Genomic DNA, 24,445 nt, shown 5'->3' on the forward strand with positions numbered 1-24,445 from the left:
TGCCAGTTGAAATGTCTTGAAATGTCGGTTAATCACCCTGCACTATAACTGAATTTAACAGGAAAGGAACACATTTCTAAGGAAATCGAATAAAGTCAAATCATTTTATGTAGTTCAGTACCGCAATAGTACGTTTTCCTAACTAGTGTTGAAATATCGACTCCGACTCGTGTTGGAAACTTCTCATTCGCTGAAGAAGCCTATTAGCATAAGTTAGGAACAACGTTTCTCCGAAACGACGTGGAAAATACACAACGCGAAGTTAGGAAAACAACTTTTTTCAGGTCAGCATTTAAGCAACAAGATAACTAACTGACACAGGCGAAAGAAAAGCTCAAAGCTACTTCAGCTTTTTCAAAATTTCACCATTGTCTGTCCTACCCTTCTACACAGCAAATTTTCATGTCGATTTGAATGACCGGTTAGTAGATTCGTTTATCCATTCTATCATCGCACGTCGTCAAGCAGAAGTGCTTTAAATGACAGCTGCCAAATACAGTACTATTATGTATGAAACATTGACGCCGGTGCGGTCGAAATTTAAAATGGAAAGTGCGGAGGTCTTTCTAACGTAGCGTCATTTTCATACAATGAAGCGTTGAAATGTATTTTTCGGTTCACTTTTTCATCGAATCGTTCACTTAAAATTCAAATTTTAGGCACACTTACGGCGTGAATTTTCCCACATGTTTTACAGTGCGTTATTAAATGCTCTCAAATGATATGCAAATGATGTCGCCAAATCATTCAATTCAACAGATCATTTTGCTTTTAAATTATTCAGACAAAAAATCAATTGCAATCGAAATTGGTGTGCCTGGACGTAGATTCTCGTAGCGTTCGTAACTTTAAGAATTCGAAGTTGCACGTATAAAATCCTATAAGAACTAACAAGTTACGAATTCTTAAAGTTACGATTGCTACGAGAATCTACGCCCAGAACTATTCCAAATAACTCTTCTTTAGTGATAAGAGGGAGAGACGTGCACAGCACAACAAACTTTACGAAAGAGCAGAAATTTGCGAGAAATTGCCTAAGTGAGCGCTTCACGCAAATTCGTTATTGAATTGGACTTTTTGAAATGCACACATGTGGTCTTGCTGAAAAACATCAATCGATCATAGCTAAATAGACTGTTATGATCAGAGCGAGAGAACCGAAGACTAGTTAATCATAACTTGCTTTGGGGTACTTGTCAAAATATTGCTTTCTCTTTCAACATGTTACGTTTAGAGCGAGAGGACCGATGACCAGTTTATTATAAGTTGCCTTGGGGTACTTGTCAAAATATTTCTATCTCTTTCATCATAACACTCTATACAGTGTTTAAGGAGAGCGAAAACCAGCTAAATTTAATTGGTCTCGTGGTCAGCTGTCAAATATTCATCAATGAAAAAAGAAATTGAGAGTTGAGCCCAGTTTAAATTTGTATGTGATTTCTCTCATTTTGACGTGTGACCCCGAGACCAGTTTAAACAAAGTGGTCAAAAATCGCTCTCCTTAAACATTGTATATATTGCCGAAATGCGTTGACACATTGATGAATGCAGCATGTGACTCTAATTTATATGCTTCGTGCAACTATCCTCAAAATTTTATTTACCACCTTGTAGTATCTACTACATAATGTTGCCCTTCGTCAATTTGCATGTTCCGATTATGAGAAAAGTTCGTCCAATTTCATGCATAATAAGATAGCCCCACACTTGGTGGCATAAAACGTGTAGGGACTTTTTTTTGTTCTACCGTCAGACGATCCACAAATAAATGTGGTATAAATTCACGCATGCCCAAACCATTTTCAATTTCCATCAAAATGAATCGAATGTATGCGGTACGGTTCTTCGTTCGGTATACTTTATTAACAACCAGCATTTTAAGTGTGTGTTCTATTCTATATAAGTATTAAGTAACTTAATCAGTATCGGTCTGAACGGAAAGGAAATATTTAATTTAACTTTGTGTGCACAAGTGCATATATTAACGCATACAGCATTTACCATTTTATTTGGTTTACTACGACTATATACTATACTACAACACTGTAATTAACACAAAAGAAAGAAAGAAATAAGTTATTCCACTTGCAGAGGGGTTTTTACTTTATACCATTTTCTCTTATCATCAATATTTTTTTCGTATATTGTGCTTGTGTGGTTTCGTGGATATGACACCTCGTATCAGTAAAATTTTGCCGACTAAATTAGTCGGTCGATTTTTCAAGCTACTACAAACTTAGAGCTGACTCGGCTAATGTGCAAAGTCATCGATGCATATTCAGTGAATTTAAATTTAAATTAAATTTTGGTTTGACCAATTCAACAAAGGCCACGACATACCGTCCCTTCGAGCCAAGTCATTTAAGTACTCGCGGTTACATAATTTTCGGTGTCTCGTTGTACACAAATTAAAAACGAAATAAGTTTTGTTTTCATTTTGAAAAGAAGTAAGAATATCGCATAGAAACTATGTCGTGTTTGGGGTGGTTCAGTGGTTTTGCCGTGTTTGTATTGATTGTTCAAATTCTGCGGTTTGTGCTGCCGTGGCTGTATGAAAATATTATCGGTCCGAATTTTGTTGGATCACCAATTAAATTTAGAGAGCTAGGAGAATGGGCTGGTAAGTGTGTAAATTGTATAATACTTATCTAACAGATAAGAACATAGTCAAAGGTGCCAGTCAAATTTTTTGAAGAAATTTTTTGTCGCTATTCGGTGTGGATAACAAATTATTTGAAAAATACTGTCGCTATTAACGGCACCGGAAGAACTCTTTATCGGTATTCCAAGCAAAATGTTTAAAAATGTTGAGATGCTTTTTATTAGAAGCTTGAGGCTAGGTACAAGGAAGCAGAACGGAGGTGCTTCCATCTAGGAAAATCCAATGGTTTATTTCATTAATTTGTAGACGACAACGTTGCAGACGAAAACTTTTGCAGACGGCAAAATATCATCTGTTATTGTCAATAAAAGTAAAAACAGTCAATGTACTGTGGTCAGCGTGGCCTTTTGTAGCAAAATTTTATGTTAAATTAGTGAAGTAAAAGATTTTGCAAAATTCCGAATTTTCCTTAAAAAAACATTTCTACCAAGGTTCTGAAAGAAAAGGGTCATACAGCCACGAAGGCTTGTGACACCGAAATTGATAAACGCACTCAGTACAGATTGTGTTTGAAATCAACTTGAAGAAAATGTTTTTCAGGAAAATTCGGAATTTCGTTTCTGTTAAGTTACCCTTTTCACATAAACTTCGTAGCCGTTGACGCAACTTAGAGTTGACTTAAGAGTGATATCTCCAAATCTTCAGGTGATTTTTTTAAACTTTGGAAACAAGCGGTCTCCGATTTTAATGAGTGATAGCTCATTGGATTCGTCTTTCAATTCTAGAAAACACGTATCTTTCACTTTTTCTAAAAAAAATTTGGTTTCTGTGAAAAGCGTTCAAAAGTGAAGACATGTCAGAGGGTACCGAAAACAGTTTTTCGGCAATAACTCCAGAAAAAATGATTTTAAATTGTTATATTGTTGTACGAATGTCGGCCCTGGAAAGGCCTACAGATAGAGTATACGCAGCGCTTGGTGCGAGTAGATCCACGAGAGTTACGACTAAAAATATAGTGAATGTTCGGAGAGTCCGCCTTCTCTGCAGCTTCGATGTTCCGCGGAACTGAGTATGGGGTGTTGTAGCTGGCCTCACCTACTATCGTCCCACATATAAATGAACCAAGTACTTTTGTGCTGCAAGCTTACAGAAGTCTTGATTTCTCACACAATCTGTACTGAGTGCGTTTATCAATTTCGGTGTTATCCGCCTTCGTGGTTGTCTTAATCTGTTCTTTCAGAACCTTGTTATTTTGTATGAAACGACTTTTTACAGTGTTATACAGTTGTACACTGTCAAATTTCAGTACCTTATTTTGAGTACCACTCATGCTTGAAGTGCGTTGATTCTATACTCAACCCGTGGTTCGACTAGTAACGGAAAAACAAAAAATGGTTGCTTAGGGAGTTTGCGGTGGTGAAGCTGTAAATAAATGTAAATAAAATCACATGACACTGAGATTGTAAAAAAAGGCGAAATCGACAAATGACTATTTCAAGTGCCTGTTAATTCATTGGCGTAAAGTTTAGTTAGATCATTTTTCATAGATTCCAACGAACTCTAACAAAAATTGTAAAATTTCCTATCTGGTATGTTGAAGCGAAGTGATGAGAATCTCAAGTAAAATAAATATTTGAAACATCCAAATTTCGATAGTGGTTCGGAACCTAAAAATAACATCACACTCGATCGCCGTTCGTTTACAAAGACTAAAAATTCTTTATACGTGATATTAATAATAAATTAATTTATTCATTCAACGATTGGCATATTGTTGTTCATAGGACGCATTTCTTCGATTGAATAATTATCATTTCTTCTATCGTGTGCAAAGTCTTGAATATGAATTTTTGATGCTCTCACAATAATACCGTTATGGTGCTCTCTACTGTCAGCGTAATAGTTGCGATTTTCTCGCTACAGAAATAAATGATAGATTCAAACAGACAACCCCCTTGTATGAAGCAGATGTCATAAGCACATAGTCTATAATTTAATCAAAATGTATTTAATGACACATAAATCAGCTAGTCGCAACAATAGGTTATGCCCTTATTGCATTTGTTAAAAATGATTTATATTTTACGATCTAACGGTTAGAATTGATGATAACTTATGTCATCACATTTCTATATATTCTACGACCTCATCCCATGCATAACATTAGAATTCTTTATATTAATGTGCAACTCAGTCAGTCATATCGAATCGATGACACAAGGAAACTTTTAATCATAATTTCAGCAAATTGATCGTAAAAAATTACCTTTTGTGAATTTTTACACTTTTAGTGCCAGCAACTCAATCAACCATTGCTTTCCAGACTGTTTCAAACGCTTAGACAAACGCTTCGTAAGTGTCTTAACCTGTTCTTTCAGAACCTTGCATGCGACTACCATGTAGCAATGAGGTATTTCTGCTGGACGTGTGAATCAAATCAGATTTTTAGCCCCGTACGAAGTACGAAGGGGCTTATAGGATTACGATGCCGTGTGTAATTGATGGAATTCGAAGCAGACGGTAAGGGCAAAGTGTTTGCCTATGTTCATTGTTCATAGATGACGAATCCGCTATAAAAATTTTGTCTGTCCGTCTGTCCGTCTGTCCGTCACGTCGATATCTTGAAAAAATCAAATCCGATTTCAAAATTTTTTTTCCCCCTGAAAGATAGTCGAAATAGTGAGGCTAAGTTCGAAGATGGGCATATTCGGGTCGGCCCTTCGTGAGTTAGGGCCACCTAAGTGATTTAAGGTCTTTTGGTGATATTTATGGCAAAACAAACGATGGAAATGTAAATGACATGGCAAATGATAGGTATTGTCAATACCAATGTAGGAAAAAAAAGTTTTTTTAAATCGGGTGAGTGGACCGTGAGTTAGGGCCTTAGAAGTGAAATGCTACTAGGGCCCTATGTGTATTTTACATAGAACTCGAGTAAATTTCATTCGTTTTTCGTAATTTTTGTTTGATTTGGAAGGTAATCGAAGGCCGAATAGAATGTTGTTGAAAAAAAATTAAATTTGGGTCCTTGGCCTAAGGCCGCTACTAGGGCCCTATGTGTATTTCACATATAACTCGAGTATATTTCATCCGTTTTTCGTAATTTTTGTGTCATTTGGAAGGTAATCAAAGGCCGAATAGAATGTTGTTGAAAAAAAATTAAATTTGGGTCCTCGGACTAAGGCCGCTACTAGGGCCCTATGCGTATTTTACATACAACTCGAGCAAATTTCATCCGTTTTTCGTAATTTTTGTTTCATTTGAAAGATAATCGAACACCGAATAGAATGTTGTTGAAAAAAAAAATTAAATTTGGGTCCTTGGACTAAGGCCGCTACTAGGGCCCTATGTGTATTTTACATATAACTCGAGCAAATTTCATCCGTTTTTCGTAATTTTTGTTTCATTTGAAAGATAATCGAACACCGAATAGAATGTTGTTGAAAAAAAAAATTAAATTTGGGTCCTTGGACTAAGGCCACTACTAGGGCCCTATGTGTATTTTACATTGAACTCGAGTAAATTTCATTCGTTTTTCGTAATTTTTGTGTCATTTGGAAGGTAATCAAAGGCCGAATAGAATGTTGTTGAAAAAAAATTAAATTTGGGTCCTCGGACTAAGGCCGCTACTAGGGCCCTATGCGTATTTTACATACAACTCGAGTAAATTTCATCCGTTTTTCGTAATTTTTGTTTCATTTGAAAGATAATCGAACACCGAATAGAATGTTGTTGAAAAAAAAAATAAATTTGGGTCCTTGGACTAAGGCCACTCCTAGGGCCCTATGTGTATTTTACATATAACTCGAGTAAATTTCATTCGTTTTTCGTAATTTTTGTTTGATTTGGAAGGTAATCGAATGCCGAATAGAATGTTGTTGAAAAAAAATTAAATTTGGGTCCTTGGCCTAAGGCCGCTACTAGGGCCCTATGTGTATTTCACATATAACTCGAGTAAATTTCATCCGTTTTTCGTAATTTTTGTTTCATTTGAAAGATAATCGAACACCGAATAGAATGTTGTTGAAAAAAAAAATTAAATTTGGGTCCTTGGACTAAGGCCACTACTAGGGCCCTATGTGTATTTTACATTGAACTCGAGTAAATTTCATTCGTTTTTCGTAATTTTTGTGTCATTTGGAAGGTAATCAAAGGCCGAATAGAATGTTGTTGAAAAAAAATTAAATTTGGGTCCTCGGACTAAGGCCGCTACTAGGGCCCTATGCGTATTTTACATACAACTCGAGTAAATTTCATCCGTTTTTCGTAATTTTTGTTTCATTCGGAAGGTAATCAAAGGCCGAATAGAATGTTGTTGAAAAAAAAATTAATTTGGGTCCTTGGACTAAGGCCACTACTAGGGCCCTATGTGTATTTTACATATAACTCGAGCAAATTTCATCCGTTTTCCGTATTTTCTGTTTCATTTGGAAGGTAATCAAAGGCCGAATAGAATGTAGTTGAAAAATAAATTTGGATCCTCGGACTGAGGCCGATACTAGGCCCTATGTGTATTTATACTCAAAAAATTAAAATTTTAGGGCTATTTGAAATTTTTGTTTTATTTGAAAGGAACGTCGTACGGGGCTTCGTAATTGCGCTATGCGCAATTTCTAAGATATACACATTTCATAATAATTTTACTTTAACTACTTTAACCGGCGCATAGGCCTACGGTCAAAGTAGGGTGACAGACGCACCAGGGTCACGTACGCAATAGATATACGGGCTTGTACGGGGCTCAGTCGCAGCAAACGCTCCGACTGTTCTGATGGCTCGTTTTTGTGGAATCACTACTGCCATTTCACCATCATCCTTAACATTTATCGCCTTTTTCAAGATCCGAATTTTAGTGAACAGAACCGTAACTGACCGTCATTTTTATTAACAAATCATTTTGCTTACTATGACAATGTATAACATTTCGCCAAAACGTGAAAGTTATAGGAATGTGACGATTACCTTACCGTTCGTATACCATGATTAGCAATTTATATTTCAAATATATTTAAATTGTAACCTGTGTGCATGTACCTGGTAACAAAGCGGTGCTCCGAAGGTTCTAGTTTCATATAAATATGGGTACTTATAAATACATTCCCATTGATTGTTTACATCTGCATAATAATTGGAAAAGCGATTGAACACAGATATAGACAAGCAGTCATTAATGCAAGAAGTGCAATTTGGAAATGTTTAATTACTTTTTAATGGTCTCGCTGCGGTTCATATAACTATAACTAAGCAATTAAATCCGTGCACCTAAAATGCCATCTAAAAATTCAAAAAAAAAAAAAAATTTAGCCGCCAAAGTTTGAAATTTTTGCAACAGTTTTGAGAAGCGTCCCTACTCTTTTTATTCGACTAAAGATTGAAAAGTACATCTTGTGTCTCTTAACTGCAATAACACCTAGGAGAAATTACGATCAGTCAAAAAACCCTTAAAGGGTAAATGTGACGCAAGTCCTTTATCTTACTTACAAAATAACTGATATCGCTGAGGGTGACGCATTGTGCGTCGTACGCAAAAGTTTTATCAACAAAAAATTGACTCACAAAATTTGTGAAAGAAAATTTTACAAAAAGAAATTTGCGTCACTAATTAGTCTCATTTTCCTAACAATAGGTTCCTCAACATCTGCCACTTGTGACAGAATAGAAATATTGAATAGCCACAAAAAAAAGTCCAAAAATGCTTCATATCCCACTTTTATATAGAAAATAGTCCAAATAGATCGAAATTCGGGTTCCAAGACTATAAGTACCACGTGAATACATCGAAAAATTCTTTATTTTAGTTGATCTCACTCTTGTCAACAATAAATAATGAATGGCCACACAAAAAACCTCAAAAAAGCGAAAAACAAACGAAATAAAGGGATAAAATTTCGTCGACTTGGGGTGGACTTCAGCTAAAGTCGCTACAACCCTTTGCAGTGAAACTTATCCAAGGATGTCTTTACATGTTATGCATGTTATGGTACTACAGAGACTAGGTTCTCTCACCATACATACCATGTCTCGGACTTATGTCACTGCAGGCGGTCAGGGACTTGGGAAAATCACCAATTTTTTCACCTAAAATGATTGATATCACCAACAGGTCAACATGTTCAAAATGTGCGTCTCTTCAAGGCCTACAAGCCTAGCTAAAAAAGTTTTTTCCCAAAATGGTTTTACTCGACTAATCGCGAGAAAACAATTTTGGGCCCCTTTTGGCAGGCCCTTACTTCATGACCTCGAGCGTAGACAACAAAATAAAGTTCACCAAATGTAGTACTACGTTTTACTCGCAAAAGGTCAACGAATCGAATGAGCTATAAGTCAATAATATCTGTGACCCCTTGTCCCAAAGTTGTTCGAAGATTTCGCGATATCACTCTTAAATAGTCGAGGAATGCCTCCAAATAAATTTCTAAAAATCTAGAATTCAGTTATAGATTTTTAGAAATTTATTTGGAGGCATTCCTCGACTATTTAAGTAAAGTAAAGTCCAGGGTGCCGAAAGTTGGCAACAATAGTACCAATCACGGAACTTTATGTTCAAAACCGGGTTTCAGTAGTGAGTGTTTCCGGTACTAGTACCGGTTATACTACCGGTATTTCATTTCGGAGTTACCGCTACTTTCTTATACCGTTGCGACACCGTTAATGTGACCAATATTTTTCCTACACGGTGCGGTTGAATGAATTTTAACTGATTATTTCGATGCACTTTTGATATTTTTGGATATTAATAGTCAGCTCGGAGCCCTGAACAAGGTTCCACAAAAATTTTTGATTTTCATCCGTACCGTCGGTGACAGTGGTGGACAGTGGTCCTGTCTACAGAGACAGTGGTGGAAAACTAGTTATGGTTGCAATCGGTAGTGCCTGAAATTCTAATAACAATTGCACAAAAAAAATTTACCATTAGTGGAAGGGAAGCCAGCAGAGACACGCTAAAGTTTAAAAAACGTGATTTTCAAGCAGTCATACAGGCGTGGATACTTGAGGGATGAAGCTAAAAAATAGTTCTCGCAGTAGAGCAACATCTCCTCTACCAATTACCAAAAAATTATTTTTGGAGACAGTCTACGTAGAGGCCGACAGTAGCTCAAAGTTTTTCCTCCCATATTTGGTAAAATTTGCGAGTTTCAAAGGCACCTAAAACACACTTATTCAAATTTTTTGTAATTAAAATGGTTAATTCCGAAATGCTGGAAGTCTCAGCTGTCCATCGACACCACACTTACAATGACTCATGTCAACAGTGCCGAAATGTTGCGTGAATAAGTGGAATGTGTCCTTCTACGACGAAATTTTGTACATGATTTGAAATATCTATATAAAGAGCAAAATTTCGATGTTTTTTGGTTTTTTCGTTGTCTCTATAACTTTGTTAATCAAACAAATCATCCCAGCGGTATTTTCAAAGATTTTTCAAATCAAGCACAAAATTTCGTCGTGGAAGGACAAATCTCACTTATATTCACGCAACATATCGGCACTGTTGACATGAGTCATTGTAAGTGTGGTGTCGATGGACAGCTGAGACTTCCAGCATTTCGGAATTAACCATTTTAATTACAAAAAATTTGAGTAAGTGTGTTACAGGTGCCACTGAAAGTCGCAAATTTTACCAAATATGAAGGAAAAACTTTGAGCTACTGTCGGCACTCTGCGTAGACTGCTTCCAAAAATAATTTTTTGGTTATTGGTAGAGGAGATGTTGCTCTACTGCGAGAACTATTTATTAGCTTCATCCCTCAAGTATCCACGCCTGTATGACTGTTTGAAAATCACGTTTTTTAAACTTTAGCGTGTCTCTGCCGGCTTCCCTTGCACTAATGGTAAAATTTTTGTGTACAATTGTTATTAGAATTTCAGGTACTACCGATTGCAACCATAACTAGTTTTCCACCACTGTCTCTGTAGACAGGACCACTGTCCACCACTGTCACCGACGGTACGGATGAAAATCAAAAATTTTTGTGGAATCTTGTTCAGGGCTCCGAGCTGACTAATAATATCTAAAAATATCAAAAGTGCATCGAAATGATCAGTTAAAATTCATTCAACCGCACCGTGCCTAACCTGAACAACGGTTACTTACTATATATAGTTCCTAGCTCAAAATAAAATTCTTTTTTTTTCCTTCTATTTGCAGTTGTAACCGGTGCAACGGAGGGTATCGGAAAATCATATGCCAAAGCTGTAACTACTTTAGACGACAACAACAGTTTGAGATCGATCTAATTCCTCCTCTATTTCAATTCACAGCTTGCCAAAGAAGGTCAGAATCTGGTGCTGATTAGCCGATCGAAACCAAAGTTGGACGACGTTGCGAAAGAAATCGGTACGAGAAATACTTACGTCCTCCACAACATTCCGATGTAAAGTTAGTTCCTTCACATTTCACAGAATCACAACATCGAGTCCAAACGAAAACCATTGCAGTCGATTTCACCGGTTCGACCGAAATTTATGCTGCCATTGAGCAACAGTTGCAAGACTTGACGGTCGGTGTGCTCGTCAACAATGTTGGAATGAGTTATTCGAATCCCGAATACTTCCTCACCATTCCCGATCGGGACAAGATGCTCGGCGACATTGTTACGTGTAATATTGTGTCGGTGACGAATATGTGCAAAATTGTATTACCCGGAATGGTTGAACGCAAGAAAGGTGTCATCATCAATATTTCATCCATGGCAGCTACAATTCCAAATCCCCTATTGACTGTGTACAGTGCGTCCAAGGTAGCGTCTTTCATCTACTAACCAAAACTGATTGAATTTTACTACCATGACTATTATAACCCAACAGGCATTCGTCGACAAGTTCTCCGAAGATTTAGCTACCGAGTACGGTAAGAAGGGAATAACAGTTCAGTCCGTTTTGCCTGGATTCGTTGCAACGAATATGTCGAAAATACGGAAGCCGACATGGATGGCTCCCAGCGCAGATCGTTTCGTCGAATCGGCTCTGAAAACAATCGGCATTTCACGGCACACAACTGGCTACTATCCACACGCAATCATGCAGCTTGTGATTAACGGCATGCATGCACTCTTCCCCGAAACAGCAAATCGCCTAGTTCTCTCTCAAATGGAAGCTATGCGAGCGAAGGCTTTAAGAAAAAAGGCCACCTAAACTGCAAGGGAATTCTCTCCATTTTCCATCGTTCAAATGTTTTTGCATTTTTTTGTAATGTTTGTGTGCTCTTCAATATACCAAAGATGTTCGCATTTTGAACCCGCAATTTTATTACACAACGAGACTGAGGTAGACATTTTTCGAACCTAAAAACAGAAATTTACAAAACCAAGGCGTAACACTAAGAGGCACATCAATTTGCGGCTTTGAAGAAGGAAGCTATGCTTCGTTTCTTCGCCGTCGATGGATCGGTTCGGGATTTTGTTTTCGGATTTTGGCCTACTGCACTACCAACCAACGGAGCCACGTTCAGCGAATTGATTTCCATTTGCAATTTCTTGGCCGTATGGTAGTCGGAATGTTCAACAACACCTTCGATGGGAATGAACTTTCCACACTCGTCACACTGAACCGACGACTCTGGTGCCTCATCCTTTTTCGCTACAAAATACTTGGTCAATACTCCCTTGCCGTTAGCACCTGTTGCATCTGTGGTTCGACTCACTTTACTGCCGCCCGAACTCGATGAATTCAGATTGGCGTTTCGATCGAGTTTGGCTTTTTTAGCAATTGGAGGCGATGCTGACGACGTTTTCGTCTTCAACTGAGAACGAAACTCTATGCGTTGTTCCTCACTCAGTTGGAACGCAAGATGCATGTCCAGATGGGATTGCATTTCTACGGTCAAAAGTTTCTTGTGGCATTGTGAACATGTTTCGAAGAACTCGTCGGGTATGTCAGGCCGAAGATATTCAACATAACTCGATTTGTAATCGGATTGACCTGATGGACCCGGCTGTTGTGATTCGACATTTTCGGGGAAGGCAACCGAAGAACTGGCCGTCCTTTCATTCCTTTCATTTGAATCGAAAGTGGACATGGTGTCATTGACCTCTGTTGCTGTTATGTCTTGTACTGGTGGCGAATCTGCTGCAACGGTGATCGTATCGCCCTCATGTATCGTCTTCAAATCTGCTGCAGCGTTGGTGATTAACATGTCCACTGAACTGTTGCTATTGCAATCGAATTCATTGTCAATGGAGGGATCTACTTCATTCTTTTGATTATTCTCTTCAGCAACATCTTTTGCGGCCGTAAAAAATGATTTAATGCTCGAAGGTTTGCTATCGGCTGCCTTACGTGCTTCCGGACCATTAACAGGTTCACTTGAATCGATCTCCGTTTTTTTCGTGCTTTCATTGGTGATTGCCTTGCTAAACAGGTCCCTGATCGTATTTCTCTTTTGCTGGTTAATGTCCTCGAACTTTCCGGCACTTATGCCCAGCAGGGTGATCGGATTCAAAATGACCGTATTCTGTTCGTTTTTGAAGAAAACGTCGGTGTTCTTCTTAATAACATCCAAGGCATCGTGAGCGATCTTCTCCACATCAATATCATTTAGTGGAACGCATCGAGTACTGGCCACTTCCTCGGTACTGAATTTCTGTGTAAAACTAACGACAATTTGTTTTGCTACTCGACTGTTTTCAATTTCATCCTTGTCCAATCGTTCGACGATTTCAGTCGCCAACTCATTTAACCAGTGCGTTAGCGTTGCTATTCCCTTAATGGAATTTCGACCTGGGAATTTCTTACAGCACCCGATCGATTTCGATGCAAACCTCGGAGTAACAGCTTCCAAATCAATACCTTGGGCCATCTGAAACAGCCACAGTCTGAAAAATGAATTGATTGGATGGTTAGGAACAGCTCCGTCGCTAGCTTTTTATTGACTTACCCAGTTTTATCGTCGAATGTTCTCTGCAGTTCAGTTAGAGAAAATGAACTCAGTTCCGACATCAGTTTGATTTTCAATTTGTCGCAGACATCTTCGCCAAATTTACCTCCGAGTCCTTTTATCTTCTGCAGAGGTAGGTCACTACCGGAACGAGGAATTCAGTAGAAATGAGCGCAAAAGTTAAAAAAGAAACCTCGGGCTATCGATTACGTACCTAAACAGGAGACTGACGTTTTTAACCGGCAAAACAGTTTGTTTGTTCGGCTTGTTCATGCCACACACGAGCTTGGCCAAAATTTTGTTATGTGCGATTCCGGCCGAGCATTCGAAGCCTAAAAGTGCAAAGAGCGGTAAATCTTTGGCTAAGACTGTCTGTGGCTTAGACAGCCAATTCAGCCAAAACAGATTAAAAACAAGGCATCAGAACAGTCGAGCGTTTGCTGCAACTTAGCCCCGTACGACCCGTAATCCTATTTCGTCCGTAACCATAATACGTCCGTAGCCGTAATACGCCCGGAACCCTAATACGTCTACAATCCTCTAATGCGTCTGTTACCAAAATGCAAGTCAAGTTGGGCATGGTCAAATTTACTGAAAGTGTTCATTTTTAAAATTGCGCACTAGCAAAATCGGATGAGATTTACTCGATTTATGTGCAAAGAGCACTTAGGGCCGAGTAGCGGCCTTAGTGCAAGGGCCCAAATTTGAAACTTTTTTCGCCATCATTCTATTCGGCATTCAATTATCTCTCAAATGAAACAAAAACTAGCAAAATCGGATGAGATTTACTCGATTTATGTGCAAAAACCACTTAGGGCCGAGTAGCGGCCTTAGTCCAAGGGCCCAAATTTGAAACTTTTTCGCCATCATTCTATTCGGCATTCAATTATCTCTCAAATGAAACAAAATCTAGCAAAATCGGATGAGATTTACTCGATTTATGTGCAAAAAACACTTAGGGCCGAGTACCGGCCTTAGTCCAAGGGCCCAAATTTGAAACTTTTTTTGCCATCATTCTATTCGGCATTCAATTATCTCTCAAATGAAACAAAAACTAGCAAAATCGGATGAGATTTACTCGATTTATGTGCAAAAACCACTTAGGGCCGAGTAGCGGCCTTAGTCCAAGGGCCCAAATTTGAAACTTTTTTTGCCATCATTCTATTCGGCATTCAATTATCTCTCAAATGAAACAAAAACTAGCAAAATCGGATGAGATTTACTCGATTTATGTGCAAAAACCACTTAGGGCCGAGTAGCGGCCTTAGTCCAAGGGCCCAAATTTGAAACTTTTTTTGCCATCATTCTATTCGGCATTCAATTATCTCTCAAATGAAACAAAAACTAGCAAAATCGGATGAGATTTACTCGATTTATGTGCAAAAAACACTTAGGGCCGAGTACCGGCCTTAGTCCAAGGGCCCAAATTTGAAACTTTTTTTGCCATCATTCTATTCGGCATTCAATTATCTCTCAAATGAAACAAAAACTAGCAAAATCGGATGAGATTTACTCGATTTATGTGCAAAAACCACTTAGGGCCGAGTAGCGGCCTTAGTCCAAGGGCCCAAATTTGAAACTTTTTCGCCATCATTCTATTCGGCATTCAATTATCTCTCAAATGAAACAAAATCTAGCAAAATCGGATGAGATTTACTCGATTTATGTGCAAAAAACACTTAGGGCCGAGTACCGGCCTTAGTCCAAGGGCCCAAATTTGAAACTTTTTCGCCATCATTCTATTCGGCATTCAATTATCTCTCAAATGAAACAAAAACTAGCAAAATCGGATGAGATTTACTCGATTTATGTGCAAAAAACACTTAGGGCCGAGTAGCGGCCTTAGTCCAAGGGCCCAAATTTGAAACTTTTTTTGCCATCATTCTATTCGGCATTCAATTATCTCTCAAATGAAACAAAAACTAGCAAAATCGGATGAGATTTACTCGATTTATGTGCAAAAACCACTTAGGGCCGAGTAGCGGCCTTAGTCCAAGGGCCCAAATTTGAAACTTTTTTTGCCATCATTCTATTCGGCATTCAATTATCTCTCAAATGAAACAAAAACTAGCAAAATCGGATGAGATTTACTCGATTTATGTGCAAAAAACACTTAGGGCGAGTACCGGCCTTAGTCCAAGGGCCCAAATTTGAAACTTTTTTTGCCATCATTCTATTCGGCATTCAATTATCTCTCAAATGAAACAAAAACTAGCAAAATCGGATGAGATTTACTCGATTTATGTGCAAAAAACACTTAGGGCCGAGTACCGGCCTTAGTCCAAGGGCCCAAAATTGAAACTTTTTTCGTCATCATTCTTTTCGGTATTCAATTATCTCTCAAATGAAACAAAATCTAGCAAAATCGGATGAGATTTATTCGATTTATGTGCAAAAAACACTTAGGGCCGAGTAACGACCTTTGAGCCCTCCCAACAAGCCCGCGTTGCATCTTACCCAAAAACAATGTTCAGCAACTTTGTTCTACTCGTCAATACCTTTCATTTGATATATCACAAGCAGCTATTGCGTGCGTATTTCGGTAGATATCGTCGAAAGACTGAAAAACATCTATAGGGCCCGAGCTCTGGAAGGGCCGACCCTACCATGCCCATTTTCGAACTTGACCTTACTTTTGTCGATACCAATCGGGGAAAAAAAGAATTTTGAAAAAAGGTTGTGATTTACTCTAGCTAGAGGGGTCACGGACGGACGGACGGACGGACGGACGGACGGACGGACGGACGGACGGACGGACGGACGGACGGACATTTTTTTATTGCGGATTCGTCATCTATGAACATAACCAAATGCTTTGCCCTTACTGTCTGCTTCCAATTCGACGTGTTACAAACGGCATATTAATCTTATAAGCCCCCAGTACTTCGTACGGGGCTAAAAACTGTTCGCCATGAGGACCTTTACCGGTTCTTGTGAAACAACACTCACCAGTCTCCTTTTTGACGGCTTCACGTATCTCATTTACTATCGATGCACCAATCAGCAGTTTGATGTCATATTTCGTAAACAGCTTCTCTTGTTCGTCACCACCTCCTTCCACATTCACCTTATCGGCGCCCTTTTTGAACGTAACCTTCTTCGACAGATTTTGTACGAAATCACCGATGTGATCATATCCCACGGCAAAGCAATTTGTCAGCTTGTCCGGCGTCAATACGAACGTACCATCGTTCATCTCTTTGAATCGTTTCCGAACATTTTCCGTTATGTCCAAATAAGCCTCATCGACACTGGCTCGTTCCAGCAATGTGGTAAACCTTTGTAGTACCGATGCCACATCTTTTCCAGCTTCACGATATTTCGTTAGATCGGCCTTTTCACGGACACTCGGCACCTTAACTAGCTCAATTTCTGGACAATGATTTTTTGCTTCTTCACCTGCAGACGTAAATAAGTCATTGTACCGTACGATCAAAAGACAAAACATTTTCCGATTTACCTCTCATATGCCTGGTTACACCTCGATCGCGTGCGGCATAATTCACAGCAATTATTCTGTGAGAACAAAATGAAAGTACAAAATCAATCAAGCATTTGTAGTTGTACAGTCTGTAGCAACTTACCCTCCTCCTCTCCAAGCGTTATACTGAACCACAGCAATAGGTTTCCCTGAAAACGGATATGCAACATGAAATTTTATGTCAATTCGGTGTTCACAGTTAGATGGCTAGGTATCACACACAAGGAACAATCTGTCAAAAACCATACAGCAGGTTCTTGTTTTGAAGTTTGTTTACCACCTCTGCACCTGTTTCAACCGATTCATCAATTTCATTACCTTTGAGCGATGGATCCAATTTTTCTTCCACTTGACAATAGAAACAGTCCATGTCAACCAGAACCACCGTTCGATCGTGTTTGTTGACAACGTTAATTTGGGTCTTAGACATAGTTGAGGTTTAAAAAATTCAGAATAAAAGAGGAGCACAACACAATGCCTTTTTGTGGTCTTAATACGAACTGTACTGTACAGCGATAACTCGACCGATTATTTGAAACAAAATTTTCCGAGACACCAATCATTTAAAATCGATTGATTGATGCAATAATTATTCCGAATTCAATTCAGAATGTTAACAAAACAGTTTTAATGTACGGTCATCAAGATCGTCCAACATAGTTTAAGCGCAATTTCACAACAAAAACACAAACAACACAAACCACAAGTTTATCGGGCGAAATACGGCGAAAACATATGAGCAGCGGAAAAAATGTTTATCTCCTGTAATGTCATAATATTCACAATTTGAGTGTCACTTTTAGAATCAAAATGGGCCAGATTTAAACACGTCATTCACAGGACGTTTTTATTAACTGAAAATTTCGACAATTGGTCATTTGCGCAACGCTATCTTCGATATTTTCTCATTTATTCACGGCGAACTTCGATAATTTCACATTTATTCACTGAAAATTGACAAATTCTTGACAGTGTACTAGATGTGTGTTTTATTTGTGGGGAATATGAATGAGTGACGGTGTCATGGCGTGTTGATGTTTCAGTTTGATTTTTTTAAATTGGTTTTTATGGTGATTATGACATTACAGGAGATAAAGCATTGTTCCTAACACGGTAGTAAATGGGGGTTTTGCGCACACGATGTGTTGCCGAACTCGCTTCGCTCGTATCGGCAATCTCACATCTAGTGCGCAAAACAATCCCATTTACTACCTTATTATGAAAATAGCTATAATCGGTGTTCACTTCTCTAAAGAAATCTGTCATTTTACCAGATACGCCAGATCTGCCGTAATTTATAAGAAAAACAATTTCCAGTGGAAATAACAAAAGAATTTCCAGTATTTCTTTTGTTATTTTATTGGAAATTGTTTTTCTTCCGAATATCGGCAGAGATACCCACGCCTTTAATTAAATTAATTTATTTCGGATTTTATTTCAAAGAGCTTTCCAATTGCACCCCAAAGATCAGTTAAATTTGCATTTAAATGGAAGGTAATCAAAATCAGTCAAAAAACCCTTAAAGGGTATATGTGACGCAAGTCCTTTATCTTACTTACAAAATAACTGATATCGCTGAGGGTTACAAAAAGAAATTTGCGTCACAAGTGGCAGATGATTCGGTTTTCTTTCGTTTAAATTCGTTTAGTACATTTTTCAACCATTTTCCTAACAATATGTTCCTCAACATCTGCCACTTGTGACGCAAATTTCTTGTTGTAAAATTTTCTTTCACAAATTTTTTTGAGTCAATTTTTTGTTGATAAAACTTTTGCGTACGACGCACAATGCGTCACCCTCAGCGATATCAGTTATTTTGTAAGTAAGATAACGGACTTGCGTCACATCTACTCTTTAAGGGTTTTTTGACTGATATCACCACTTTTGTAAGTATGTCATTTCGACAACATCAAAAAACCTTATGGAAATTTCAAAAAATCTAGAGACATCAGTCTGAATCTGAAAATCTAGAAACCAATCTTGAAACACCTCACTTATATCGAAAATAACCTAAATCCATGGAAAAATCCGATCGAAGTTAGGAAGTGCTAGAGCAATCATCTGTCATTACAAAATTTAGGAACTAACCTTGGAACACCTCACTCATATCGAAAATAACCCAAATTCATCAAAAGAATCCGATGGAAGTTAGGAAGTACCAGAGGAATCATCTGTCATCCCAAAATGTATAGAACCAACCTTGAAACACTTCACTAATGTCGAATATAACTCAAATCCATCAAAAAATCCGATGGAAGTTAGGAAGTGTTTAAGGAATATCGGTTTCTCAGGTTCAATTATTTTATGTCGAATCAAAAGACTGTTGTTTATAGATCAACGTTATAATATGAACTAAATTGCACAGTACAATGCTTGACATTACATAATTTAGAAACTTAATTGACTGTGCCAACTATTAAGATAAACAAAAGTTCAGATTGGTCTGAACATACTCCCGGCCAAGACATTATAAATCGTCTTCAAATAAAACTAACACAAAAAATTCAAAATGAAATGAAATTGGCTCGGAAGATAAAATGAATGAAACGGAAAAATTTACTCAAAAATAAACTCAAATTCAAATCCTCATCGGTCAGGCTGCACATTGGTCTCGAAATAAATGCGCACTCGATTTGACAAAAAAGAATTGTCAGCTCCTTAAACGTGAGATGTGACGACCCAACAATTTGTTTGAGGTGAAACTTCATTGATTGCACTGCTGCTTCCCAAATTCCTCCGAAATTACTTGCTGTTGTAGGATTGAATTCCCAATCGACGCCGTCGTTGGTAAATAAAGCGACTATTTCGTCCATTTGTTCTCTCAGTGCGCTCTGCTGTGCCTTAGAAAGCTCTGTTATCCAGTCCACAAAATTCGCAGCATTTTTGTTGTACATAATGGCAGGTTTTGCCCGACGACTGATGAATCTCTTGGATAATCGTTTTCGGATACCATGGAGCGCTTCATTCTCCAGCGAACGATGTTGAAGACTACTCATGTTCCATAAACAAGTCGAGAAACATTCCGCTAATTGTTCACACATTGATACTCCATTGACTGTCTGCAATTGACCACAATAATACGAAGAAACGGCAGTTGGAACAATTACTGCAAGATGAATAAATCCAGCTGATCTGTCAGCCTTGCAACTTCCGACTCGTTCGGCCTTTGACACGCTTAAAGACGAACTGGAATGATTGCTTGATCCGTTATGAGACGCCGAAACCAATGCTCGAAATGAAACTTTAATCGAACAAACGATTGAAATGTGGAATACTCGATGATGTTTGACTATTGAAACACATAAAGTCAAAATTGTAAATTCCGGTTTTCGCTGTACGGATTGCAGTTGACCAAAATTGAAACCATAAAATGACCACTGCTCTACTCCATTGATTGTCTTTGGTAGACGATTATTGCACACGATAACTTTGAAACAAAGAAATGGTGACGTCAACCAAGCTGTACTGGCATACACTAATTGCATAGTGATACTCGAATGCACCAATTTGTAGTCGAAAATCAGCTTCTCTGTCATTATTGAACACTGAAAGACAGTAGAGCACGAAGCCAATCCATGAGCCACTACATGAAACTGCAATTCGATGATTATTTTCGAAGCGTGTATTTGAGACAACGTGGATCTTTTGTTAACCAGCGACCTTTTGTTTCCATCCACGTTTTTCTCACAAATGAACATTGAGAGAATGGGCACAAATCGTAAAACTTCCAACTCGCTGAACACTTGACTCTTTAAATCGTATCTTTTCGATGAAACAACTAGAACCATTTGATTCTTTTCACAAACATACAAATTTGAATGATTCACAAAAATGTCTATTGTCTTAGAACGCGATTGTTCGCACTTGTCGGAACATAAACTTTCATCGACCGATAATTTGATAAAAAAACAGCCGATTTCTCTCACAACTACAACGCGAATTAAATAAACAAACGGTTGAGCAACCGACATCCCGGTTGAGCCCCCAAATGTTTAAGGAATATCGGTTTCTCAGGTTCAATTATTTTATGTCGAATCAAAAGACTGTTGTTTATAGATCAACGTTATAATATGAACTAAATTGCACAGTACAATGCTTGACATTACATAATTTAGAAACTTAATTGACTGTGCCAACTATTAAGATAAACAAAAGTTCAGATTGGTCTGAACAGGAAGTGCCAGCGGAATCATCTGTCATCCCAAAATGTATGGATTCCTAGATTCCAGATATCTTAGTGTAAGGGTCGTTAGAGTTAAGGAGGAGAAGTCAAAAAGTTGCTGCGTAAATATGCTCCGCAATCCTCAAAAAAAATTTGTTAAAACATTTTTGGTAGTGGACCTGCGTCACGCCCGCTTACTAACTTGCGGGCATGATTACAGATCATAAGAGTTTCCTTGTATCTTTTCTCGTAGATATGTAAACAGGAAGTTACCAAATAATTCGAAAAAATCTGCTCAACGGTATACCAAAAAATTGTGTTCGTTATTATCGATGCGATCTCATAACGGATTGGTAAATTGTTAGCATCTCCAATGAAAATAGTCGAATTCCTATATAAAACCAAACCCTCGCACTTTCGAGTAAAATTTCTCACACGTCAATGGGACAAAATGTTAAAAATGGCTTCTTGCGTGATTATTAGCCTCGCCTTCGGCTCGGATCAACACATTTTAAGCAAATCACCGCATATCCCTTTTATCCTAAAACATTTTCGCATTTGCCTGTTATTTGACAAGTCAATCATGTCGCTCTCATCTAAACAGTTATTACGGCCGCTCACAATTTTGTATTTAGCTATGTGGGCTATGTGCGTCAGATCACATTTTTTGCATCGTCAGACGTGTGTTTGTTCTTTAAATGTCAAAACTCAAGAAAATATAAAAAAAAAAAAATCAGTAGAGACACTATAGAGAGTATAACAACACAAAAAAAAGAAGAAATTAGGTAAAATGGTTGACACGTATGAAAGTGTGTTGTTGGTGAAACCAGAAGTGTTTATTTACAAAATTCCACCATCTGGTGCCAATCAACGTCACAGGTAAATAAATTAAAATCAAGGGTAAATATTTTGGTTAAAACAAAAAAATGGGGCGGATATTCTGTTTAATCAAACCATTTTTTTTTTTTGGTGGTCGTGTACCATCCAGTGAAATTAGTTTTGGTTATACTCCTCGATGTGTACATGAAATAAAGTGAATCATAGACTTTCAAATTGCACAAACATCGAATATAATGTTCCACAATTTGTAGAATTTCATCATTTCCACAAAGTTATTCAATGTCCACTGTGTATACGACCACATATAAACTTTCCACTCTCGTCGATTCGATATTTATTTACAACGAATGCACCGAGTGTCTCGGATTTGTTTATTTATTTTTCGATTACGTGCTTAATCCGATTCATTATTGCTGGATGAGCTATGTGACAACTAAACGTATCTACTTATTCGTGGCTCTACAATGTCAACAAAAAATATATTTTTTTTTTTAACATTCTCGTTCCAACAAACAACCCAACGCGCATTCCAAGTACCATCGCTCAAGGCCGTGTACGCATTTGACCAAGAATTTGATATGAATTCGAAGTAGAGTTTTGCTAACAAAAAAAAACCCTTTCTCGACTGAGCTTTTGTATCTTTTTTATCTTCGAAAAATCTTATGAATAATTTTGAAACCCATCGATATGTACTAAATTGTTATGATCCTGATCATCGGTAAATGTCGGAAGAGTGTAAGCACGACTTGCAAGTTTGCAATTTAAAGACAATTGGAAAAGGTTTGAAAGCAAAAGAATTTTATGTCAAACTCGCGTTGCTATGTAATGTGTGTCTACTGTAAGTGTGGAGAAAACGATAGCAGTTAGACTAGTAATGGTTTTAGCTTACCAACTCATCTACTTTTATTTTTAATTGACGATACGCCTGTCAGTCATCATTACACATTTTGTTGCTTGCTCCTTGAAATCATCTTCTTTTGTGAGTCCAATTTTAAATGGGGTAACTGTTCAACGGGTGGCGGTATAAGTGTAAAGTAAACGTAACACTTGGGCTCCGTAAAATAGTCTTAGCAAATAGTGTGAGCAAAGTTTCGTAATTGATAACATTGCAGACCGTCCGAAATGTTATTCTGGTTTCTGATAACATACATATGCTCTCTCACGGCGCTCTCACGGAGTACTTTTTGTTGAGTGGAGTGGACACTTTACCCTGTCATTATGTGTCTGCGATTTCGTACTAAACTAAAATTTCGAAATCATTTTAGAGCTGGAAATTGGAATCTATCTGATCCCACATGGACCGGCCGCATGCGATTAGTGGCGAAAGGGAACAATGTCAGCCTCAAATTGGAAGACAAAATGACGGGTGCATTGTTTGCAAATTGTCCCGTCGAAACATATCCAGGCGTTGCGATCGAATCAGTCACGGATAGTTCAAGATATTTTGTCATTAGGATTTTAGATGATAATGGTAATGTGTGCCCCAACGGTTTTCGTATAGTGACAATAAATAAATAAATAAAAAAAAACCTCAGGTCGCTGTGCATTCCTTGGAATGGGTTTTGGCGATCGGTCGGATTCATTTGATTTAAATGTTGCACTGCAAGACCATTTCAAATGGGTAAAGAACCAGGAAAAAATCGAAAAAGACAAATCGGCTCCGAAGCAAGAACTTGATCTGGGCTTCAAAGAAGGCGAAACCATAAAAATCAACATGAAAATTACGGTAATTAGTGCGCACCCCGATTTTGGAACGAAAATCGAATAACAAAATTTCGTTTCGTTTCACAGAAAAAAGATGGGGAATCATCACGAACGGGAAAATCACGCACAGGCGGATCGGGAATTGGTTTACCGCCGCCTCCTGGTGGAGTAGGCAATAAAATTGCTCCGCCACCTGGACGATCACCGTTAGTATCACCAGCACATAAACCGTCTGGTGGCACGGAATGGGGAGATTTTGCAACCGCTGGGTAAGTTATGGTGATTGCATTTCCATCGCTGAAATTATCACGAAAATTTTCCACTTTTTTTTTCAAACAAGCGGACAACCTCAACAACAACAACAGAATACGACAACAACGAATTCGAATTGGGTACAGTTTTAGAGTTAGACAGTTTTTTTGATGTCGCTAATTTCGGAACCCAAACAATAGGCCGAAACAGCGTCCCTTAATATATATCACCTCCTTCTATTTTAATGTCGAATGAAAAGAAAAATATTTGCGCAATAAAACACCAAACACGATGTTGCATTGATGCAAACTTAAAAAAAAAAAATAATTTTCCATTTTGTTGGTTTGTACAAATTTTTAGTGGAAAAATCGTGATCGGATGGGTTAATTTGTTCGTTGAACGTGATTCTGTTGACACAAAAAAAAAACCGATAAAATGCAAAAGATGGACCCAAACTAATGGTTTTCTTTTAATCATAGTGCGTGAGTCAACGTACATACCGGTGACTCAAACACGGTTTGATAGCAT

General features: G+C 38.0%; 4 protein-coding genes and 1 long non-coding RNA gene across 8 annotated transcripts in view; 2 read left to right on the forward strand and 3 right to left on the reverse strand.

Moving 5' to 3' along the window:
• LOC119067810 overlaps nt 1-8,863 on the reverse strand; it is a 26,574-nt gene extending 17,711 nt beyond the window's left edge. The window contains exon 1 of the long non-coding RNA XR_005086051.1: nt 8,609-8,863. This is a non-coding gene — a long non-coding RNA (uncharacterized LOC119067810). The remainder of the gene's footprint in view (nt 1-8,608) is intronic.
• On the forward strand, nt 1,839-11,839 carry LOC119067809 (very-long-chain 3-oxoacyl-CoA reductase). Its single transcript, XM_037170960.1, has 5 exons — nt 1,839-2,620; nt 10,752-10,798; nt 10,865-10,940; nt 11,006-11,343; nt 11,411-11,839. Exons 1-5 carry the CDS (start codon nt 2,470-2,472, stop codon nt 11,735-11,737), a joined length of 939 nt encoding a protein of 312 aa, XP_037026855.1. The 5' UTR covers nt 1,839-2,469; the 3' UTR covers nt 11,738-11,839.
• On the reverse strand, nt 11,831-17,700 carry LOC119067807 (DNA polymerase eta-like). Of its 2 annotated transcripts, none has more exons than XM_037170958.1 (7): nt 17,278-17,700; nt 17,063-17,108; nt 16,939-16,994; nt 16,398-16,877; nt 13,693-13,834; nt 13,479-13,619; nt 11,831-13,416 (listed from the first exon to the last, which is right to left on the reverse strand). In XM_037170958.1, exons 1-7 carry the CDS (start codon nt 17,387-17,389, stop codon nt 11,934-11,936), a joined length of 2,460 nt encoding a protein of 819 aa, XP_037026853.1. In that variant the 5' UTR covers nt 17,390-17,700; the 3' UTR covers nt 11,831-11,933. The 2 variants fall into 2 exon arrangements, with proteins under 2 accessions (XP_037026853.1, XP_037026854.1); XM_037170959.1 differs by having other exon boundaries at nt 13,693-13,810; nt 16,428-16,877; nt 17,278-17,697.
• Nucleotides 17,701-19,230: 1,530 nt separating this feature from the next.
• On the reverse strand, nt 19,231-21,126 carry LOC119067649. 3 transcript variants are annotated; one of them, XM_037170747.1, is made up of 3 exons: nt 19,775-21,126; nt 19,709-19,723; nt 19,231-19,604 (listed from the first exon to the last, which is right to left on the reverse strand). In XM_037170747.1, exons 1-3 carry the CDS (start codon nt 20,928-20,930, stop codon nt 19,546-19,548), a joined length of 1,230 nt encoding a protein of 409 aa, XP_037026642.1. In that variant the 5' UTR covers nt 20,931-21,126; the 3' UTR covers nt 19,231-19,545. The 3 variants fall into 3 exon arrangements, with proteins under 3 accessions (XP_037026642.1, XP_037026640.1, XP_037026641.1); XM_037170745.1 differs by having other exon boundaries at nt 19,231-19,723; XM_037170746.1 differs by having other exon boundaries at nt 19,231-19,603; nt 19,708-21,126.
• A 654-nt stretch (nt 21,127-21,780) lies between these two features.
• On the forward strand, nt 21,781-24,279 carry LOC119067618 (NECAP-like protein CG9132). The gene is made up of 5 exons (XM_037170710.1): nt 21,781-22,000; nt 23,227-23,432; nt 23,497-23,687; nt 23,753-23,934; nt 24,006-24,279. The coding sequence occupies exons 1-5, from the start codon at nt 21,912-21,914 to the stop codon at nt 24,067-24,069; spliced, it is 732 nt and encodes a 243-aa protein (XP_037026605.1). The 5' UTR covers nt 21,781-21,911; the 3' UTR covers nt 24,070-24,279.
• The last annotated feature ends 166 nt before the right edge of the window (nt 24,280-24,445 follow it).

The sequence above is a fragment of the Bradysia coprophila genome (genome assembly GCF_014529535.1).
Source record: "Bradysia coprophila strain Holo2 chromosome X unlocalized genomic scaffold, BU_Bcop_v1 contig_128, whole genome shotgun sequence".
NCBI lineage: Eukaryota > Metazoa > Arthropoda > Insecta > Diptera > Sciaridae > Bradysia > Bradysia coprophila.

Coding starts and splice junctions, on each gene's coding strand:
- LOC119067809 (XM_037170960.1), top strand. CDS start 2,470: ATGTCGTGTTTGGGGTGGTTCAGTGGTTTTGCCGTGTTTGTATTGATT. Junction 10,799..10,864: donor GAAAATCATATGCCAAAGCT/GTAACTACTTTA, acceptor TTCAATTCACAG/CTTGCCAAAGAAGGTCAGAA. Junction 10,941..11,005: donor CGACGTTGCGAAAGAAATCG/GTACGAGAAATA, acceptor CACATTTCACAG/AATCACAACATCGAGTCCAA.
- LOC119067807 (XM_037170958.1), bottom strand. CDS start 17,389: ATGTCTAAGACCCAAATTAACGTTGTCAACAAACACGATCGAACGGTG. Junction 16,995..17,062: donor AACGCTTGGAGAGGAGGAGG/GTAAGTTGCTAC, acceptor TTGTTCTCACAG/AATAATTGCTGTGAATTATG. Junction 13,417..13,478: donor ACATTCGACGATAAAACTGG/GTAAGTCAATAA, acceptor TTCATTTTTCAG/ACTGTGGCTGTTTCAGATGG.
- LOC119067649 (XM_037170745.1), bottom strand. CDS start 20,930: ATGTCGGTTGCTCAACCGTTTGTTTATTTAATTCGCGTTGTAGTTGTG. Junction 19,724..19,774: donor GCAGAGCGCACTGAGAGAAC/AAATGGACGAAA, acceptor TCGATTGGGAAT/TCAATCCTACAACAGCAAGT.
- LOC119067618 (XM_037170710.1), top strand. CDS start 21,912: ATGGTTGACACGTATGAAAGTGTGTTGTTGGTGAAACCAGAAGTGTTT. Junction 22,001..23,226: donor GGTGCCAATCAACGTCACAG/GTAAATAAATTA, acceptor AAATCATTTTAG/AGCTGGAAATTGGAATCTAT. Junction 23,935..24,005: donor GGAGATTTTGCAACCGCTGG/GTAAGTTATGGT, acceptor TTTTCAAACAAG/CGGACAACCTCAACAACAAC.